Source organism: Tasmannia lanceolata, unplaced genomic scaffold (genome assembly GCF_043159265.1).
Source record: "Tasmannia lanceolata isolate RefF3 unplaced genomic scaffold, GAP_Taslan_0.1 ptg000015l, whole genome shotgun sequence".
In the NCBI taxonomy this organism is placed as follows: Eukaryota; Viridiplantae; Streptophyta; class Magnoliopsida; order Canellales; family Winteraceae; genus Tasmannia; species Tasmannia lanceolata.
In genome coordinates, this window is record NW_027518692.1 from 26,654,986 (window position 1) to 26,671,880 (window position 16,895).

At 39.0% G+C, this 16,895-nt stretch overlaps 1 protein-coding gene across 1 annotated transcript; it reads left to right on the top strand.

The window, feature by feature from the left end:
- The first annotated feature begins 2,531 nt into the window (after nt 1-2,531).
- LOC143846328 (RNA binding (RRM/RBD/RNP motifs) family protein) lies at nt 2,532-16,434 on the top strand. Its single transcript, XM_077354756.1, has 9 exons — nt 2,532-2,896; nt 8,958-9,058; nt 9,581-9,989; nt 10,895-11,764; nt 13,092-13,149; nt 13,905-13,966; nt 14,047-14,153; nt 14,255-14,342; nt 15,815-16,434. The coding sequence occupies exons 1-9, from the start codon at nt 2,762-2,764 to the stop codon at nt 16,145-16,147; spliced, it is 2,163 nt and encodes a 720-aa protein (XP_077210871.1). The 5' UTR covers nt 2,532-2,761; the 3' UTR covers nt 16,148-16,434.
- Nucleotides 16,435-16,895: the final 461 nt, after the last annotated feature.

Genomic DNA, 16,895 nt, shown 5'->3' on the forward strand with positions numbered 1-16,895 from the left:
AAAAACAAGCTACAAACAAGCCATAAACATTTTTTTTAAAAAGGCGATACATAAATCAACGTTGAAAGTCATTCCACATATTCGTGGTCAATTCATTTCTAATCCTAGTCTCCTCTCGTGCATCATCGGCCTACTAAGTGGAACATATGGGACATGCTCTTCTTCCTCAGGAGGGACCACTGCTTGTAACTCTAGATCTACGTCATCAAGAAGATCATCATCTGCCATTTCCCTCCGAATGAAATTGTGGACACAACAACAAGCTAGAACAATATCAATCTGTTTTTCGTATGGGTACATCGGTTCCTCGTTTAAAATTCTAAAGCGCTTCTTGAGGACGCCGAATGCACGTTCCACTACATTCCGGAGCGATGAATGTTTGTGATTAAAGAGTTCCTCTGGCGTTCGTGGTCTTCGACCCCTGATTTCATTTAAATGGTACGCTATGCCTCGGTGCGGTGTTATAAAACTACAAAGTAAAGGATAGACACCATCGCCGAGATAAAACTTCCCTACAACGAAGAAAGTATTGTCTCAGTATCGCCATTGTTTATTCATAACCGACATTATAAGTAGAAGGAAAGGTAAAGGATACCTGGAAGGCAAAGAAGCCCATTAGGTCGTGATGTTGCATTTCCTAATATCCTTGAGTCGGATGCCGATCCTTCCCACCCAGCTAAAATGTAATTGAACTTTAAATCGAAGTCACAAACTGCCAACACATTTTGAGAATGATAACCTTTTCGATTAATAAACCGAGGCTTATATTCGGCTCTCACTTTAGCAGGAATATGAGTTCCGTCTATTGCACCAATGCAATCCTAGCATAGAAAGGTTAAAATATATCAGTCAGTATCTTGAAATAAGGCCAGAATCTTAGTATTTGAGGTTACCTTGAAATAAGGCCAGAATCTTGGATTAGTGCAAATGACTTCTGGTATCTTACTCGTCGGAGGTTTTATAAACTCGGATTTCAAGTTTAGAATAGTTTTCAAGACCTTGTTGAAATAACGAGAAACCGTGGAACCTGATCGTTGTGTGAAGGCTCTAATTGACAGGTTCTGTTGATTGTGAGATACGATATGTAAGAACATTGCAACCTGCTCGTCAATGTTACAATGTATTGTATCTTGAAGTTCACCGGTGCTTCTAAGCAGTCGAACAAATCGTCCGAAGCACCTGACGTTCATCCTAAGTAAGTGCTTGCAATGTTCGTCTGACGTCACGACACGCGTAATAAATTCCCGATCTGTGAAGTAGTTGTTTTCGTATGGAGCTCTTCGTAGGTATTCGTCGTAATACTGTTGGAAGAATACGAGTGCAGTGGTTGCTGCGCTCACTATTGTCGCAACAGCACTCACAATCAACTTTGCCCTAATTGTGGGGCGACCATCCTCGGTTCTAAGTCTCCTATCGTCCATCTAACAACAAGTGGATAGTACTAAAAAACAAATCATGAGTTAACAATAACAATTAAAACGTGAACAGTCAAAACCCAATTAAAACATGAATCATGAGTTAACAATTATGTGGTTTAACACAGCAAAAACACAGAGTACACGACAGAAGAGTGCTATAACATAAAGAAAATAAATGCCATAACACTCTATAATACCCTATGTACTTAAGTCTTTTTTTTTGTATCATTCACCTATCTCCACTCTCTTATGCTAAACTTTATAGGGCTGACTACCTAACCCTCCATAACACTGATTAAAAAATCCAACTCGTGAAGCCCATTAAAACTGATTTCATAACATGGCAATTCAGAGCAACCCTAGATTTATTACCTTGAATCAAAGATTATCAAAGGGATAAAGAGGAAACACTTGTGGTAAAGTAAAAATGGGTGAAAATGAAATAAAAATTTGGGTTTCATTCTAACCAATCTATAAAATCAGAAATAGTTGTAAAATGCAAAGGGAAAAAATGGCAGTAATTATAAAACAAAACCCATATCAACATCAAGAACATGGACGTAGTAATAAAAAAAAAAGGAAAAAATGAAACAGAGAGAGAGAGAGAGAGAGAGAGAGAGAGAGAGAGAGAGAGTACCTGGTTTGGGAATGGAGGTTTGAGATCGTGGAGACCGACGATTGAAACAGAGAGCAACAACTTCTTCTTCTTCTCGCGGAAAGGGAAGAGAAAGCTAGGGTTTCCGATAGTTTATATCGGAAACTAAAGAGAAGAAAAGTCGAGGGAACCTATTTTCCACGTAATTAATTTTATTTTCCACGTTTGAAAAAAAAGTTTCCGAGGAAAGTAAAAGAACATGTTAATTTTTAGTTTCCGTGGAAAATAAGGCTGGTTTAGGCTGAAACCGGCGTAAGAGAACTGAGCATTAGGCAACAGCTAAGATCTTAACTTATCAAAAGACGTTAATGCTCTCCAAATATTTCCAAAAGGACCGTGATATTAACTGAACTAGAGAGTTATTTACGAAGTATTCAGGGGTATTTTTGAATAATCGCACCACCGCGCCCTTCGTCATTATATACGACATTCGGAGAATGGTGTAGGGTTCCACCGTGGCCTGGAGAGAGAGAGAGAGAGAGAGAGAGAGAGAGAGAGAGAGAGAGAGAGATCATTTTCCAGGTTTCGAAACGAGGATATAATCTATATTTATCAGCAGCTCAATTTTGCGAAGAATTTACAAGCCCCAAGGGAAGAACTAGGGTTTTTTATTTTCCCCTTTCTTTGAAGTTCTGTTTTTTTTTTTTGTCGTTTCTCCCGCGTGATTCGTTGTTGAAGAATTTAGGGAATGGAGGGTTCAGATAGAAGCGATGATAGGACTTTTAGGGTTAATTTTAGCAGCGAAGGTGTAGAACGATTAAGGGAGAGAGTGAAAGAGAAGTTGAATGAATTGATCCGTGATTACACAGATGACACCCTCGTGGTACGATTTCATTCTCTCTTTTATTGAATTTCTAGGGTTGCTTTGATCTCTTTGTTATTTAGCTTTGGAAATTTCATTTAGGGCACTTGAAATAGTACAAATGTTAGATATGTAGCTATGTAAATGTGTTCATGTTTTGCATCTCAGTTTGATTTTGTAATTTTACTGAACATTTGGCCTATACTACATGGTTATGAGTTACTATTGGAAATTCTACAACTAATTATCACGGAGGAGGCTCAAATTCTCTGTTTTTTAGGTTTTCTTTGTTACTTGAATGATTTTATGTGATATTAAATGGGTAATGCTTTGAGCCGTTAATGGGTGAATTGCATATGTATTTAAATATTTATCTATTTCTGGTTAATTTCATCCGAGTGAGGTTGATGATAGAGTTTAGACGAAATAGATTTGTGCATTAGGTTTCTCTAGATTCATATGAAAGGAGTAACAAACTAGAGAGTAGTAGTTCTCTTAGTCTATTTATTTTGTAACTTGGAACTAAGGAAGAGATTGTTGAAACTGCCGTGCAAAATCCCCCCTTTTTTTTTTTTTTTTGAATGGTCTGTGTCAAAAATCCGGTCGGATTTTATGTGGTTTGGCCAAGATGAACACTGAGAAATGGAAAAGTAGAAATAAGCATGAACCACCAGATGAACACTGAGATTTTACGTGGTTCGGCCTAGATGCATATGTCCACGGATGAGAACACAATCTTCACTATGAGAAATCAAAATTCAAGGATTACAATGGATTAACACAAAACCCACGAACCCGCAGCCGTTTCCTTGTCCTCTCAACCAAGACCATACCCAAGGCAATCTTGCTGCCTGGATCCAAGGAGAGGAACTACTCTATGGCGATCTTGTCATGAGCAGCTCACGATCAACCATTTTCTTTGGCAGCTTCAAATCGCCAGATTGTTTGCTGCATGACACAATATTAGAGAGTGTTCTCAGTTATTGCTGACTTCGTCGGATAGAAACCGAGTACAAAAATTAATCAGGAACATGAAAATCCTCTGTTAGGTTCAATGAAAAATCAGGCTGCTCAATTCGATGACCGAGATATCGAATCTGTTGATACACTATCAGAGATGTGTTCTAAGTTCTGAAGTTGGGCGAACATATACAACTATAATAAGTTCCAGAAGGAGAGGGGAAATGTTTAGGAGAAACGAGCAAGGGAATGAATTGGCAGAGGCAGAGCATTGTATGATGCTCCGTTTTTCTCACAAATTGCTAAACAGTGCAGGTAGCTCCTATTTTAAGCTTGAAGTAATAGAGAATACTACTTGAGAAGGATAGCGAACAGGTTGCAAACAAGGGAGCGAGAGTAAGGGATCTGGAATTTGAAGAGCTTGGATCTTCTTCTAGATAGGTACCAACATGTTATCAAACGTTTCTTGCAATAGGATCGAGAGAGAAGCAGAATTTTCTTTCTAGAACGGAATTCTCTTCCTAGAAAGGCTCTGTTATCAAAACTACAGTACGATAACTTTCAGTTGTGTTAATTGGGGGAGCAACGGGTGTTATGGGGGTCCAGGTCCTCGTTATCCTCCCTCCCCCCCTAAAAAAGAAGCTTGCCCTCAAGCTTGCTTCTTTATTGATAGGAAGGGCTTGCAGATGCCGGGATAAAAAAAACGTAGTTTTCCTTGACCAAGCCTTTCACTAGGGACCCTGCGATGTCAATATCAGGACCCCAGTTCAATAAATTTTCACGCCACCAAGTCATCGCCGATGGTTCATGCATAAGTATTTCCAACACATCAGCCCATGCTTCTATAAACCCTGTGGACTTATCATGAAGCTCCGCATTGCCTTTTTTTCCTTAGGAAATAACATGACCATCCCCTTATCAACACTGTCTGAAGTATCAGTAGTGGCATCTATGACTTCAGATTTCCCCACGGAATCCTCAAATTCGGCTCTAGAGAGGTAAGTGATTCGTTTCGTAGTATGGAGATATGGTAGGGAAAAATGCACTATGGCACAAGATAATTGAGGACAAATATGGGAGGGAATGAGGAGATTGGGAGAGTAGGGACCCAATAGTAGGAAAAGGTTTCCGGAGCATGGATGTCCATTTGTCCGTCTAGGGCCCTGTATAAACCCCTTGTTAGGTATATGGTGTGAAACGGTGAGAGTATGGGATTTGGCAAACCTATGGTTAGGAGAGTCATGTCCATGCCATGCTTTCCCGAACACCTTAGTGATCAATAGAGAGACGAGACTATCCAAGGGAGGAGATGGCAGGGTTTTTTGGGATATTTGACTTAGATGCAATATCTAGTTTCTCATCTCTTCTAGAATCCCTCTATTACTACTATTGTTCTCCGTTCCTATCTGCCTAGAGTTTGGTCTCCTAACCCACAAAGAGTTTTTCCTATTCGTTTCTTCTTTTACAGGTTGAACTCAAGCAATGAGAGATCTACTTGGCGTGCAAAAATCTGGAAATCTTTAGCCCCTCCTCCCCCCCTCCCGGATCACAGCTTTCGTTTGGATTATGGTTTGTCGGAAGCTCAGAACTTGTAAGCAGCTCAAAAGAAGAAAATTCCTCATTGTAAGTAGGTGTACTCTACGCACATCATGGTGGAATGCCCCTTTTCCTACCGCTTGTGGCCGGCTTTGGTAAATAGCTTCGGTTTATCATGGGTGCTCCAAAGATCAATTAGCAAATTTTTTTCCAATTGGTGTGCTGGTCCTTTTGGTGAAGCCGGTCAAGCATTATGGAAGGCAGTCCCTTGTGTTCTCACATGGCATGCTTGGAAGGAAAAGAACAATCGCATATTCAAGGACAAGAAAAAGTCTTGGGGGAGGATTCTCCTAGATGTTAAAATTGATGTAATCTCTCGAAGGCAAAAGCATGTGTCTTGAGCAAGCTATCAAGTGGGAAACATTTTGAGAGAATGACAAGCTATTGCTCAAGAAAAGAGATCAAGAGCAAATGTCACTCCAAAATGGTAGCCACCCATAAATGGGTGGTTCAAATTGAATTTTGATGGAAGCGTTGGGAGGCAAGTCGGGGCCAGAAGGGATTGATGGGATCATTCGCGATTAAAATGGAAGAACAATAATGTTTTTTTGAGGACATGTTGTGATTTGCAATTCAAATGAGGCCAAAGCGAAAGCTTTATTGTAGGTCTTAAATGGTGTGTGAAATCTCACATTCGCCCTCTCTTGATTGGCATGGGCATCCAACGAATCGAAAGACCCATGGAAGTTGGCCTCTATTATTGTTGAAATTAGGGACATCATGCAGATTATAAATCCCCAAATCCATCCACATGAGGACATCGGCAAATGAATCAATGGACATTTTGACAAAACAAGGAGTCTTTCTTGTAAATCATCTGACGATGGAATCGAGGAATGATTCTGAGTACACTGACCTAGTGACGGTGAATGGTACTGCATTCTCTTCACCTTTTTCTTTCTCCTTCCCTTTTCCTTTTGCCTACGCTTTCATCAATACGGGGTAGCTACGACAATTGCCCGCTTAACCAAAACTCTCAAACCTAAGAGATCTCTAAGGGTAGATTTAAATATTGATTTGAGTGGTCTGGTTCTTCAGAGTGAGATATCTCTCTACGTGCGGCGTTGATCTGGGTTCATGCAAGTTCTGTCTTTTGCTAGCCTTCGCATGGAGGATCTTCGAATACCTCCTGCATATGCCAAAGCTTTCCAAGGCCCACCCCATGGCATCCAAGTCAAGAACACGTCTGAACAGTTCTTGAGCGCCTCGCAACTGATTTGCTACAGCAAAAAAATAAGGAAAAAAGTGGACTTGGCGGGAGTACAAGTGGGCAAATGAGCTAGTAAAATCATATAGAGCAGCGCTCCCGTCTCACTCGTCAACAACAGGATCACTAATGGATTTGGGATATTGGAAGTAGGCTCAACCAAGGTGTGAAATTTCGACCGAAATCTGAAATTTCGGACCTAAAGTTCGGGTTTCGGTGGAGAACGAAACCGAAATTGGGTAAACCCGAAACCTTACCAAATTTCGGTCCGAAATTTTAGGAAAATCCTAAAAAATCAGGAATCTTAATATTATTTAATATTCTCTCGAAATTTTGGGCGAAATTTTGATAATTTTGTCCGAAATTTTAGGACGAGATTAAATATCACTTAGTTGGTTTCGTCTGATTTCGCCCGAAATTTCGAGATTTCGGCCGAAATTTTGGTTTCGGTGAGGACCGAAACGCATTCCGAAACCGAATTAAAAACCTTGGGCTCAACTACATAGTGCTGTATGGATACACTGCATATGTCAGGATCATCCTGTAACTTGGTGGGCTACCTGTTGTAGTAATGTCTTCTGGTAGTGGGATTGGGCTGGAGATGGGGTGACTTTTTTCTTGTAGGGAAATGTTGTAACTATTATGGGGTCTTGGGATGCCTCGTACCCCATCGTGTATTTCGGTTGATGCCATATTAATAAATCTCGTTACTTAAAAAAAAATAAAAATGCTGATAGCATACTAACTTCAGCAATTCGATTTCACTTAGGACCCTTTTCTCCTTCCTCCTTTTTGTTCCTCCTTACCTATGTCTTGAGATTCTTGACAATTTTTGACCAGGTTAGGATTTTGTCTGTAGAAAACTTAGGAGATAATGATTTGAAGGCCTTTTCCTCAGTTTTTTTAATCTATCCTGCATACGAAGAAAATTCAATTTGAGGTTATTGTGGATTTGAGGGTTATCTTTTTTTCCCATTACTATTTCGAGTTACTCCAGTGTATCTCCTGAAAGCTATGTTTTTTGGTACATTGAATTTTTGTTTTTAATGTAGAATTGACTACTTTACAAATTGGTGGATGTGAATAATGGATCACCTGTTTTTTTTTCCTTTTTTGAGCATGTAAATGTATTAATAGGGTAACAAATACATAGCAGAGCAAACAAGCAATGATAAAAAAGGGCAGCATGCCACCCCAAAAAATACAGGTTAGGACATTTCATACCAAACTAATTCTAAGAACAAGAGACTCCAGAGTTTTGAATGGTGTCTTGTGAATTTCCTTCACGGTAAATGTGAGTAACAAAGCACTCCATTGGAAAATCATTCATCTCTCTAAAATACTTTCTGAATCTCCAAGTATGGGAAGCCTTCTCATTGGGCCATCTAATTAAGCGAACTGCTTTCAATGCAAATTTTGAAGGGCGTAAGGCTAGACATCAGTTGAATGCCCATCCAAACTGCTTTGACCTCAGCTTTAGTCGCATCACTGTTGCCACTTGGCCCTGCATAAGACAAAACAATTCTACCATTATAGTAAGAAAACTTACAAATATGCCCTTATTTGTGCAAACAAACAAAGGGGGCAGTGATTTTTAAGACAAGATCAGGAGAGACTGCTATGTTGCTTCCTTGATTTCTTGCATTAATAATATTTAGAAGAAAATAATTACAGTACATCCATTTGCTGAATACCTGATTACAAATTCAGAGAAGAAGACCAACCTACTACCATGACCATAAGAGCACCACTGAATGGACAATAGAAGTCTTGTAGCAAGATTCTTGCTCTTGTTATGCTATTGAAATCCATTGATATTTACATGTTCTAACAATGATAATTTTTTCTCACTATGGTAATGCTTTTATCTGTCTTAGGGTGATGGTTTTATACAGGGACACTTCTAGGGTTGAAGTTGTAATTAGTCATGTGATTCTTTTATCATTGGGTAAGGTTTTGGCTCTGATATAGTGGTTTGAAGTTATCTTTATATCTGAGGGCTTGATTGGATGCACAAATAAGCTATTTCTTATTGTGATATCATTATTGAACATGCACCAATTGCTACATATTACGCGGGGGGGTGTTGTATATTTTTTAAGGTATTTTCTCATTACTAAATTCATTTATGCATTTTTTCATGCAATGCATTCTATTTTGAGCAGGTGCAATAAAAAGGTATTACAATAAATTGCTCATTTATTTTTATTGTGCAGCTAGCCAGGCCCTAAAGATCTAGACAGATTGAGAAGTTTATTAAGAAATAGTTAACTCATTTATGAAACAGAAATTTATTCAACATTTTCTCTTTGCTTGCAGGAATATGTCATTGTCTTACTCAGAAATGGCAGGCGGAAAGAAGAGGCAAAGAAAGAGCTGAATGTATTTTTAGAGGATGATAGTGGTTCTTTCGTATCCTGGTATTTTAACTCTCTTCATTTATGCAAGTTGATTTTAGCTGCTCGAGATATATGTCACACATATTGGAATTTCTTGGCAAGGGAAAAATCTCGGGATATTTAATTTTAATTTTTTCAGGTTTATATCAGGAAAAACGGTAAAAAAATAATTGACAAATATAAAATATCAAATATCAAATATACACACTTTTTTAATTTGGAATTAGGGTTAGGTCAAAGGTTTTAGGATGTTTGAGAGATTTTTACAGTGAATGAGAAGTTCAAGATATTTTTTTTAAATCAACTCCCCAATTTATCTCGATAATTCACAAGAAATTCATGCGAATTTCAATTTCTCGTGATAAAATGTGTTTTATCATATAATCAAAATATCATGATTTTTTCTCGAGAAATTGAAATTCTCGCCGATATTTGTGACATAGCTCGAGATTCCTTATTTAATCGAAGTTGTGGTCAATGACCGTCCGTTAGTTAGCTTTTTATGTCTTACAAGTTATAATTGATTATGATATTTTGATGCAGGCTGTGGGACCATCTATCTTCAAATTTGCATCTATATGTGCAATCACAGGAACCCTTTCTTGATGAAGCGGCTAATACAGAAACGGCGTTGGATGAACAGACCGGAAGAAACAATTCACAAACTGAACATGTGAGTGGAATCTTTCACTCGGATTCTGAAGATGATGGGGAGAAGTCTATGAAGGTATCTAGAACCCGGCGCAATAGGGAATGGAAAGGGCTGGCGAGGGATGTGGCTGAACCCCCTCCTCTTCGAAGCTCTGAAATTGACAATGTCCGGGTAGAGGAGAAAACCCACCGGGTAGAGGAGAAAACCCATCTCAAGCTTGGTCGGGGGAAACGGTCTTATTCTCCTCGGCCTTGGGTGGAGAAGAAACGGAACCGACTAGATGAGCAAAAGCCAATGAAGGTTCGAGCTTGTGATCTACTTATTTATTTATTTATTGAGAAACTGAATGCAATCGTGATATTTTATGAAATGGAAATGTTTACTGCCCCTGATTTGCCGTGTTATATCTTTTTTTTCCTTAAAAATGGAAATGATTGATATGCCTCAAAAGGTTTCCTATACCTGTAACAATGAAGATACTCCATAATTACTTGAAGTTAATGAAACTTTTTTGTTGATAGGTAAGGAAGAGTCGCGGGCTCAAAAATTCAAAATTCTACACTTGTTGCAATTTCCACTAGGGAAAAGGCTGACCTTCTGATGAGATTAAGATTTGCTGAATTATTGGATTTTCAACAAACTTTCTTAGAGCCTAAATTAAGCAAACTGTGTTCAGCTGGACACTATTTACTCGTTGCTATTTCTTTCTTCCATTTTGTAGCTTTATTATATCTTGTTTTCATTTCTATTCAGAAACCCTGTTCCCCTCATTTACGTTTATTTGACCACCTTATGATATCCATTGCTTTCTATTGTGATTTGTGAATGTTTGCATCTTTTTCCTCTCCTCCTCCTCCTCTCTCTCTCTCAAGAAATAAATAAGAATGAATATCCATACACTACAAATTTAAATAGTTAGTACAGTTACCGTTAAAAAAAAGTCATGACATTTCTTTGCAGTTGGAATTCATTTTGAAATCTATTTATGTAGTTGTTCTGATTGTTTCTCAAACTTAATTTGCTTCAGCTTATGAAAAATCAAAGTTTTCATCTATGTTTGAGAATCCCCACAATGTAGTCACCAGAACTGAGGTTGTAGCAAATAGAGGGCATTTTCCTTCTCTCCTTTTGTTTAATTTAAAGAAATTATTCTTCTCCATTGTCGTTTATTCTACTTCCGCTGATCCACTATAAACTGCTTTCAGAGAGAGGTGACTTCCCATCCATCCATTGGCGCCTCTCGCCGGCTGCTTCAGTTTGCTGTCCGAGACGCAGTTGGGACTGTGCGACCACCTAATGCTAGGCCTCAGCCGACACTAAAGCGGCTCCGATCTGTTGTTTCCACACCCACCTCAGATTCATTCCTCGAAGATCGATCTCAACGGACAAGATCAGTTGCAAGAGTGTTACATCCCGCAGCAACCGCTATCAAAGCTGCTGCTGAAGCTGCTGAAGATGTCATTAAACTTAGATGTTCAGAAAGTGTGTTCGACAGATTAGGCCATGGTATGGACACTAGAGAGGCTACCAACCAATTGCTAGAGATTAGAGCCCCCACACTGGAAGATGGAGAGTGCGTGGATCTTGACCTAATGCCGGTGGAATCCGAGTATGTCCCAAGAAGCGAGTACAGTAGAGAATTTGAAGGGAATTTGACGTTGTTGGAAAGAAATACTGGGTTGGCCTCTGATTCTGAATCCGATAATGATGGATATGTTGATATTGGCACTGTCAGGCACAGGGATTTGGATGGTTCGCAGATTGGTTCATCTGGAAACAAGGATGAAAATTCACTGATGGTGCAGTACAGTGTAGCTCAAAATGCAGATGAAGCTGTAAGGAAGACATGGATGAACAATCAGGATCCGCCGGCCACTCCCGTGGCAAATACTTCCCGCAAGATTGTGAATATATCTGTGAATGTAAATACGTGGAAACCACCACATTACCAGGCTTCCAGGGAGGTTACAGAAGTGGAGAATCGGATGGCCGTGCAGGAGACTGATGCTGGCACAGGCAAGCCCGGTGTCCGGCTCATGAAGGAGAAAAGTACAGCCACACTTGCGGTTGACAATGTAAGCGGGCTCATAATTAGGCATTTCCTTTTTTTTAACTCAATTCAAATAATACTTTGTTTTTAGGGAAATGATATCAGCACTACCATATTTTGATATTTTCATAAACCATCTTGTCTGTTAGTATTTAAAGAGCTGTCAAAACGTTATTACATTTCCCAAAAATCTCTTACGAGCCAATTAAAGAAGAAAGACAGCTGGGTTTGTGCAAATATCAAAATATGGTTGTGCTGATAACTTTTCCCTGTTTTTATTGTGAAATTTGTTCTTTGATATTGGAATGAACAAATGCTACTGCTACTTCTCAAGACTGTACTCTTCGCTATGATTTGCCACCTTGTCAACAAACTGGGTTTATATGAAAATGCCATCTACTCATCAAAACCGAGGTTTAAAATTCTAAAATTCTTCATATAAATCATTTTAGATTGCTGTTGGTCTCTTATATTGTTAGTTTTAGGTTGCTGCTCCTGACTTATTACATAATTGTAACTTAATAACTGTAACCCAAGGTTTCATATTGGAAAGGTGGGAGAGATGTATTGAGAAGAATGCTATTTTAATATTTCCATAATATATAGAGCGTTTCTTATAATTTGTAGAGCCTTACTTTCACAAGTATTTTGAATTTGGTTTGATTTCTGCAATTGAGTGATGCTATCTATATTTTATTGTAAAAAATTTAGAACTGGTCTTGAAGAATTGTGAACATTATCTGATGGTTCACTAAGGACGACTTATTTGAATTATGTTGGTGCATAATATATCCTGAGAAGAATTGGCAGTACTTGCTGAGCTTTTACATAAAGAAATAAAAATATAACTACCAGTCAACATGATTCATGAATAATTAGGCTTTTTGATTGTATGAGGGATGATACTGTGAGAGTGAGACCAAGGTCACCAGAAATTGCCGTGCCTTTATTAGCATCATACACTGGGCCCCATCAGCTGCAAATCCTGCAGTTAAAATAGTGGCTGTCATGCGTATGGGCCCTGCTGTATGGCGACAATGTAATTTTTTCATTGTCCTGTAAGACGAGTCTGACTATATCATTCCTCATTTGTTTTGAATAATGTATGCATTGTACAACTTCTCAGAGAAAACAATTGGCAGTATATTGGGCCTTTTACTGTATGCTACAAAGAAATCTTTCTGTAATTTTTATTTATTTACTGCTATGTTGCTGCATTTTTTTTCACATTAAAAGCGTTAAGAGTTATATTTTGATTACCAGGAGACAACTGGGCGCTTTTGGAGATATAATTTCTTTCTGTTTATTGGTTTTTATATTGCTGAAATTGTACTTGTGGCCTTATTAAACAGGAAATGCCCCATGCAGATATTCAAAGGGAGGCTCAGAAAAATGTGCCATCCACACCTGGTAAGAGCTATAGACTTTTTGTTTTTTGTAATTGCAAATCCCAGAAAAGCATCCCTTGTTTGTTTTTTATTTTCTCCTTCCAACATAACTAAAACTTGACATTATTGCCCTTCAGCATATGACTGGTTCTAGCGACACACATCATTATTTTGAACCTATGCAACCTGTGATGGCACTGTTGTTTAAAAAACTCAAAATTCATTGAGGTTTTAGTAAGCTACTGAACTAAATTGACTGTAAAAGTACCAAAGGCGACCGGTCCATGAGACCACCTTCTTAACAAAAGGCAAAAAGCCCCTCCCTGTTGCTTTTCGAATAGCCTGCAGTGTTTGATTTCTCTGGTACTTGTATCGACTTTTTGTTGGGTGCTCAGTCAAGTTTTTTGAGGCCTGTATTGATTTTTTTTAGGTTTTTACTGAGCTAGCCATAGTTCAACTTGCATCTTGAGTCAGCCTAGCAGACCAGGAGAGGTTCTAAACACACTGGTTGATTTTCTTAAATCGAATTTCACGTCAAAATGCTTCTTGTCCTCCTAAGATAACTAGCAATCCTCTTTTTGGGTTGGTTTTGAATCTTTACATTTTCATTAAAAAAACTAGCAATCCTCTTTTTGGGTTGGTTTTGAATCTTTACATTTTCATTAAAAAAACTAGCAATCCTCTTTTTGGGTTGGTTTTGAATCTTTACATTTTCATTAAAAAAATATACTTGCTTGACATGGATCAGGAAATTGAGTTCTTTTTCCCATTTTCCAGGTTTGTATTCTGCTGTTCGGCCTTCAGAGGATGCCGATTCTCGGACCATCTTTGTTAGCAATGTAAACACCCTCATGCCTCCAAACTTTTTCCAGTTGGGGGGAGAATATGAAATTTTAAAGTTTTAATGTTGGATTCACAGGTTCATTTTGCTGCCACGAAAGATACTCTTTCTCGACATTTCAACAAATTCGGGGAAGTCCTAAAAGTGATAATTGTGACAGACGCTGCAACTGGGCAACCTAAAGGGTGTGTTATAAAAAAAGCTTCCAATTTCTCCTCTTAAGTTTTTTCTTGCTAATGTAGCTTCTCTTTTGTGAAGACTTCTAGGCTTACTATTTTTGAAACAGGTCAGCATATGTAGAGTTCATGCGCAAAGAAGCAGCGGAGCTTGCATTATCACTAAATGGCACATCATTTATGTCACGCATTCTCAAGGTAAATTGATTGGTGTGTGTGCTTGACGGGAATGTCTTGCACACACTGTAATTTGCAGGCATATTTGCATTTCTTTACAATAAATTTTGTTTCATCTTTCCGTATCAATCCTTCTCCCTGTATGTGGAGAGCTGTTCTATGGTTAAGTGCACATCTATTCCTTTGGAAATACATTAGCGAGCAAAAGTACAATTGGGGGCCACTTGTTTAATATCCATGCCATTAACCTGTTGTGACCCACTATGAATGAGACATGACCCAGAAATCATGCACTTCAAATGGTCCTAACCCTACGGCCTATACCCTTTAAATGAATGTTTTCAACATAAAGAGGCAACACTGCAGTTTCTTTCCGAAAATCTCCTTAAAGCGTTGATTTTTGGATAATGTGTTTGAGGAGAGGATTTTTGGGACATGACCATCCATAGTGTGGCTTGGCAGATGAATTGTTTGTAACATGTATAGCCAGGGCCCACCTGTACTTTTGCCTGCTATTGTACTACCAAGGAAATACTTGTACACATACCATACAACTGCTCTCGTGGGAGGTTGTCTGTTAATTGGTTTCTGGGTCTATGTTCAAAAACTTGTTTTCCTGTTTGGAGCTCTTCTGAGCCCATTTAGTTTGACATGGTAAGACTAAGAGTTCTGTGTCCTAACTATATATATATATATATATATATATATATAAGAAAAGGGTTGCTGCGCTCGAGCGCAGAAACAGGGTGGGGCCACATTTTGGGTGGGATCCAAAGCATTCATTTGATGGGCCCTTTCATGGGTAGGGTGTCCACCAAAAATCAGCTCCATTGGATCACCTTAGGGTGTCCATTTGTGGGGCCCAAAATGGACAGATTTGTGGATATATATTTTGAAAGACGTATCTTTGGATTGGTAAAAAACAAAATAAAAATAATTATCCAAGTTGGCGATTGTTGCCTTTTTTTTCCCTTTGTGCAACTAAGGCATGTTCATGACATTTCTATGCATATTGTCATCCCTCTGCATGTCTCTATGCATGTGGACCACTTCCATGTATACCTTGCCATGTTTGACAACCATGAAAAATTATTCCACAGAATAATCCTAAGCCCAAGTATACGAGATGGGCGGAGGGAGAGGTAGAGACTTGAGTTGGTGGGAGTGGAGAGAGCATCATCAATCCCTAAAAAATAGTCGAAAAAAAAAACCGACTTAAAATTGTTTTGTGTGTGTGTTGTTTCCTGATTTCTAAGAGCTTTTCTTGGTCCCCTCACTCCCACCCTCTCACGTTTCTTCCTCTCTGGCCTATGTCTAACAACCGACCCGACAAATATGCCTTGGATTAATTTTCAAGGTTGCCAAAAATGGCCAAAATTTTTATGTTTTTCCTGCACATCCACACATATATATATGTCTGCACACATTGCTGGTTTATGAGGCCTCTGGAGCATCCAGAGTACTAAATTTTGTGTTTGTAAACATTCTTGCAGGTTGTTAGAAGAGGTTCTGCCCAAAATGAAACTGCTCCAATGATGGCTTGGCCTCACATGGCCCGTGGCTCTCCATTTGCTGCGAGGCTTGCCAGAGGGCCATTCCAGAGAGGCACCCCAAATGCATTTAGGGCTCGCCTCCCAATCAAAAGTGGTCCTCGGAGCTTACAGTGGAAACGGGATGCTCCGGCCACTCTCACTCCTTCGACCGGTGAGGGCGTTGGAAATCTTCCCAACTCTGCTGCTGGGAACAATGTTCCTTCTCCAACTGCTCGGAGTCTCACTTATGTTCGAACTGATACGAAATTGGAGAAGGCCACTATTCCATCTTAGTTCCATCAAACATGATGACAGTCTTGGAGATTATTCAAGATTTAATCACAGGTGCCGAGAAGAAGTTGCCTAGACTCGGTGAAACTCTGAAGCATGGTGGTGGGGAAGAGTGTTTTTTTTTTTTTTTTTTAAATTTACAACTGAGAGGGAAGAATTGGTTTGAATAGTTTGGGGATTCTTTTTCTGCTCAATTATTCATCAACTACCATTGTTAATAAGCATTGAAAAGCTGTGTAGAAAGCCCTGTGAATACGTATGGTAAATAGCCTTATTATATAAACAGACAAGCACGGGTTTGGGTGGAGATGGTGGGGCCCTACTCATAACATGAGGTGTAAAATGGTAGGCCCCACCCATGCTAAATCAAATTTCATAAATTTCGTGGAAAAAACTGAGAAAAACCAAACAAAGAACTGCTTAGTAGAGATTTTTTCTACTTAAATAATTAACTTTTTTGCTTCGTCAGAACCTTATTATTAACCTGTACTTCGGATAGCCTTTTTTAAGGAAAGGTTGACATTTATGTGCAATGTAGACCATCGAATATAGACAGGCCTTCCACAGTTCCACTCCCTTATGATCCTAGCCCTCCGATTTATAGATGTTTGGTTATATGGAGTTTCTCTATAGATCGAAGGCTAGGATCATCCTATGGAAATGATTTTTGGGGCACAACCTATTTACATTGTGGCCCATCAAATGGACGGTTTGGATCATCCTATGGTGCTGGATGTACAGTCCATTTTGA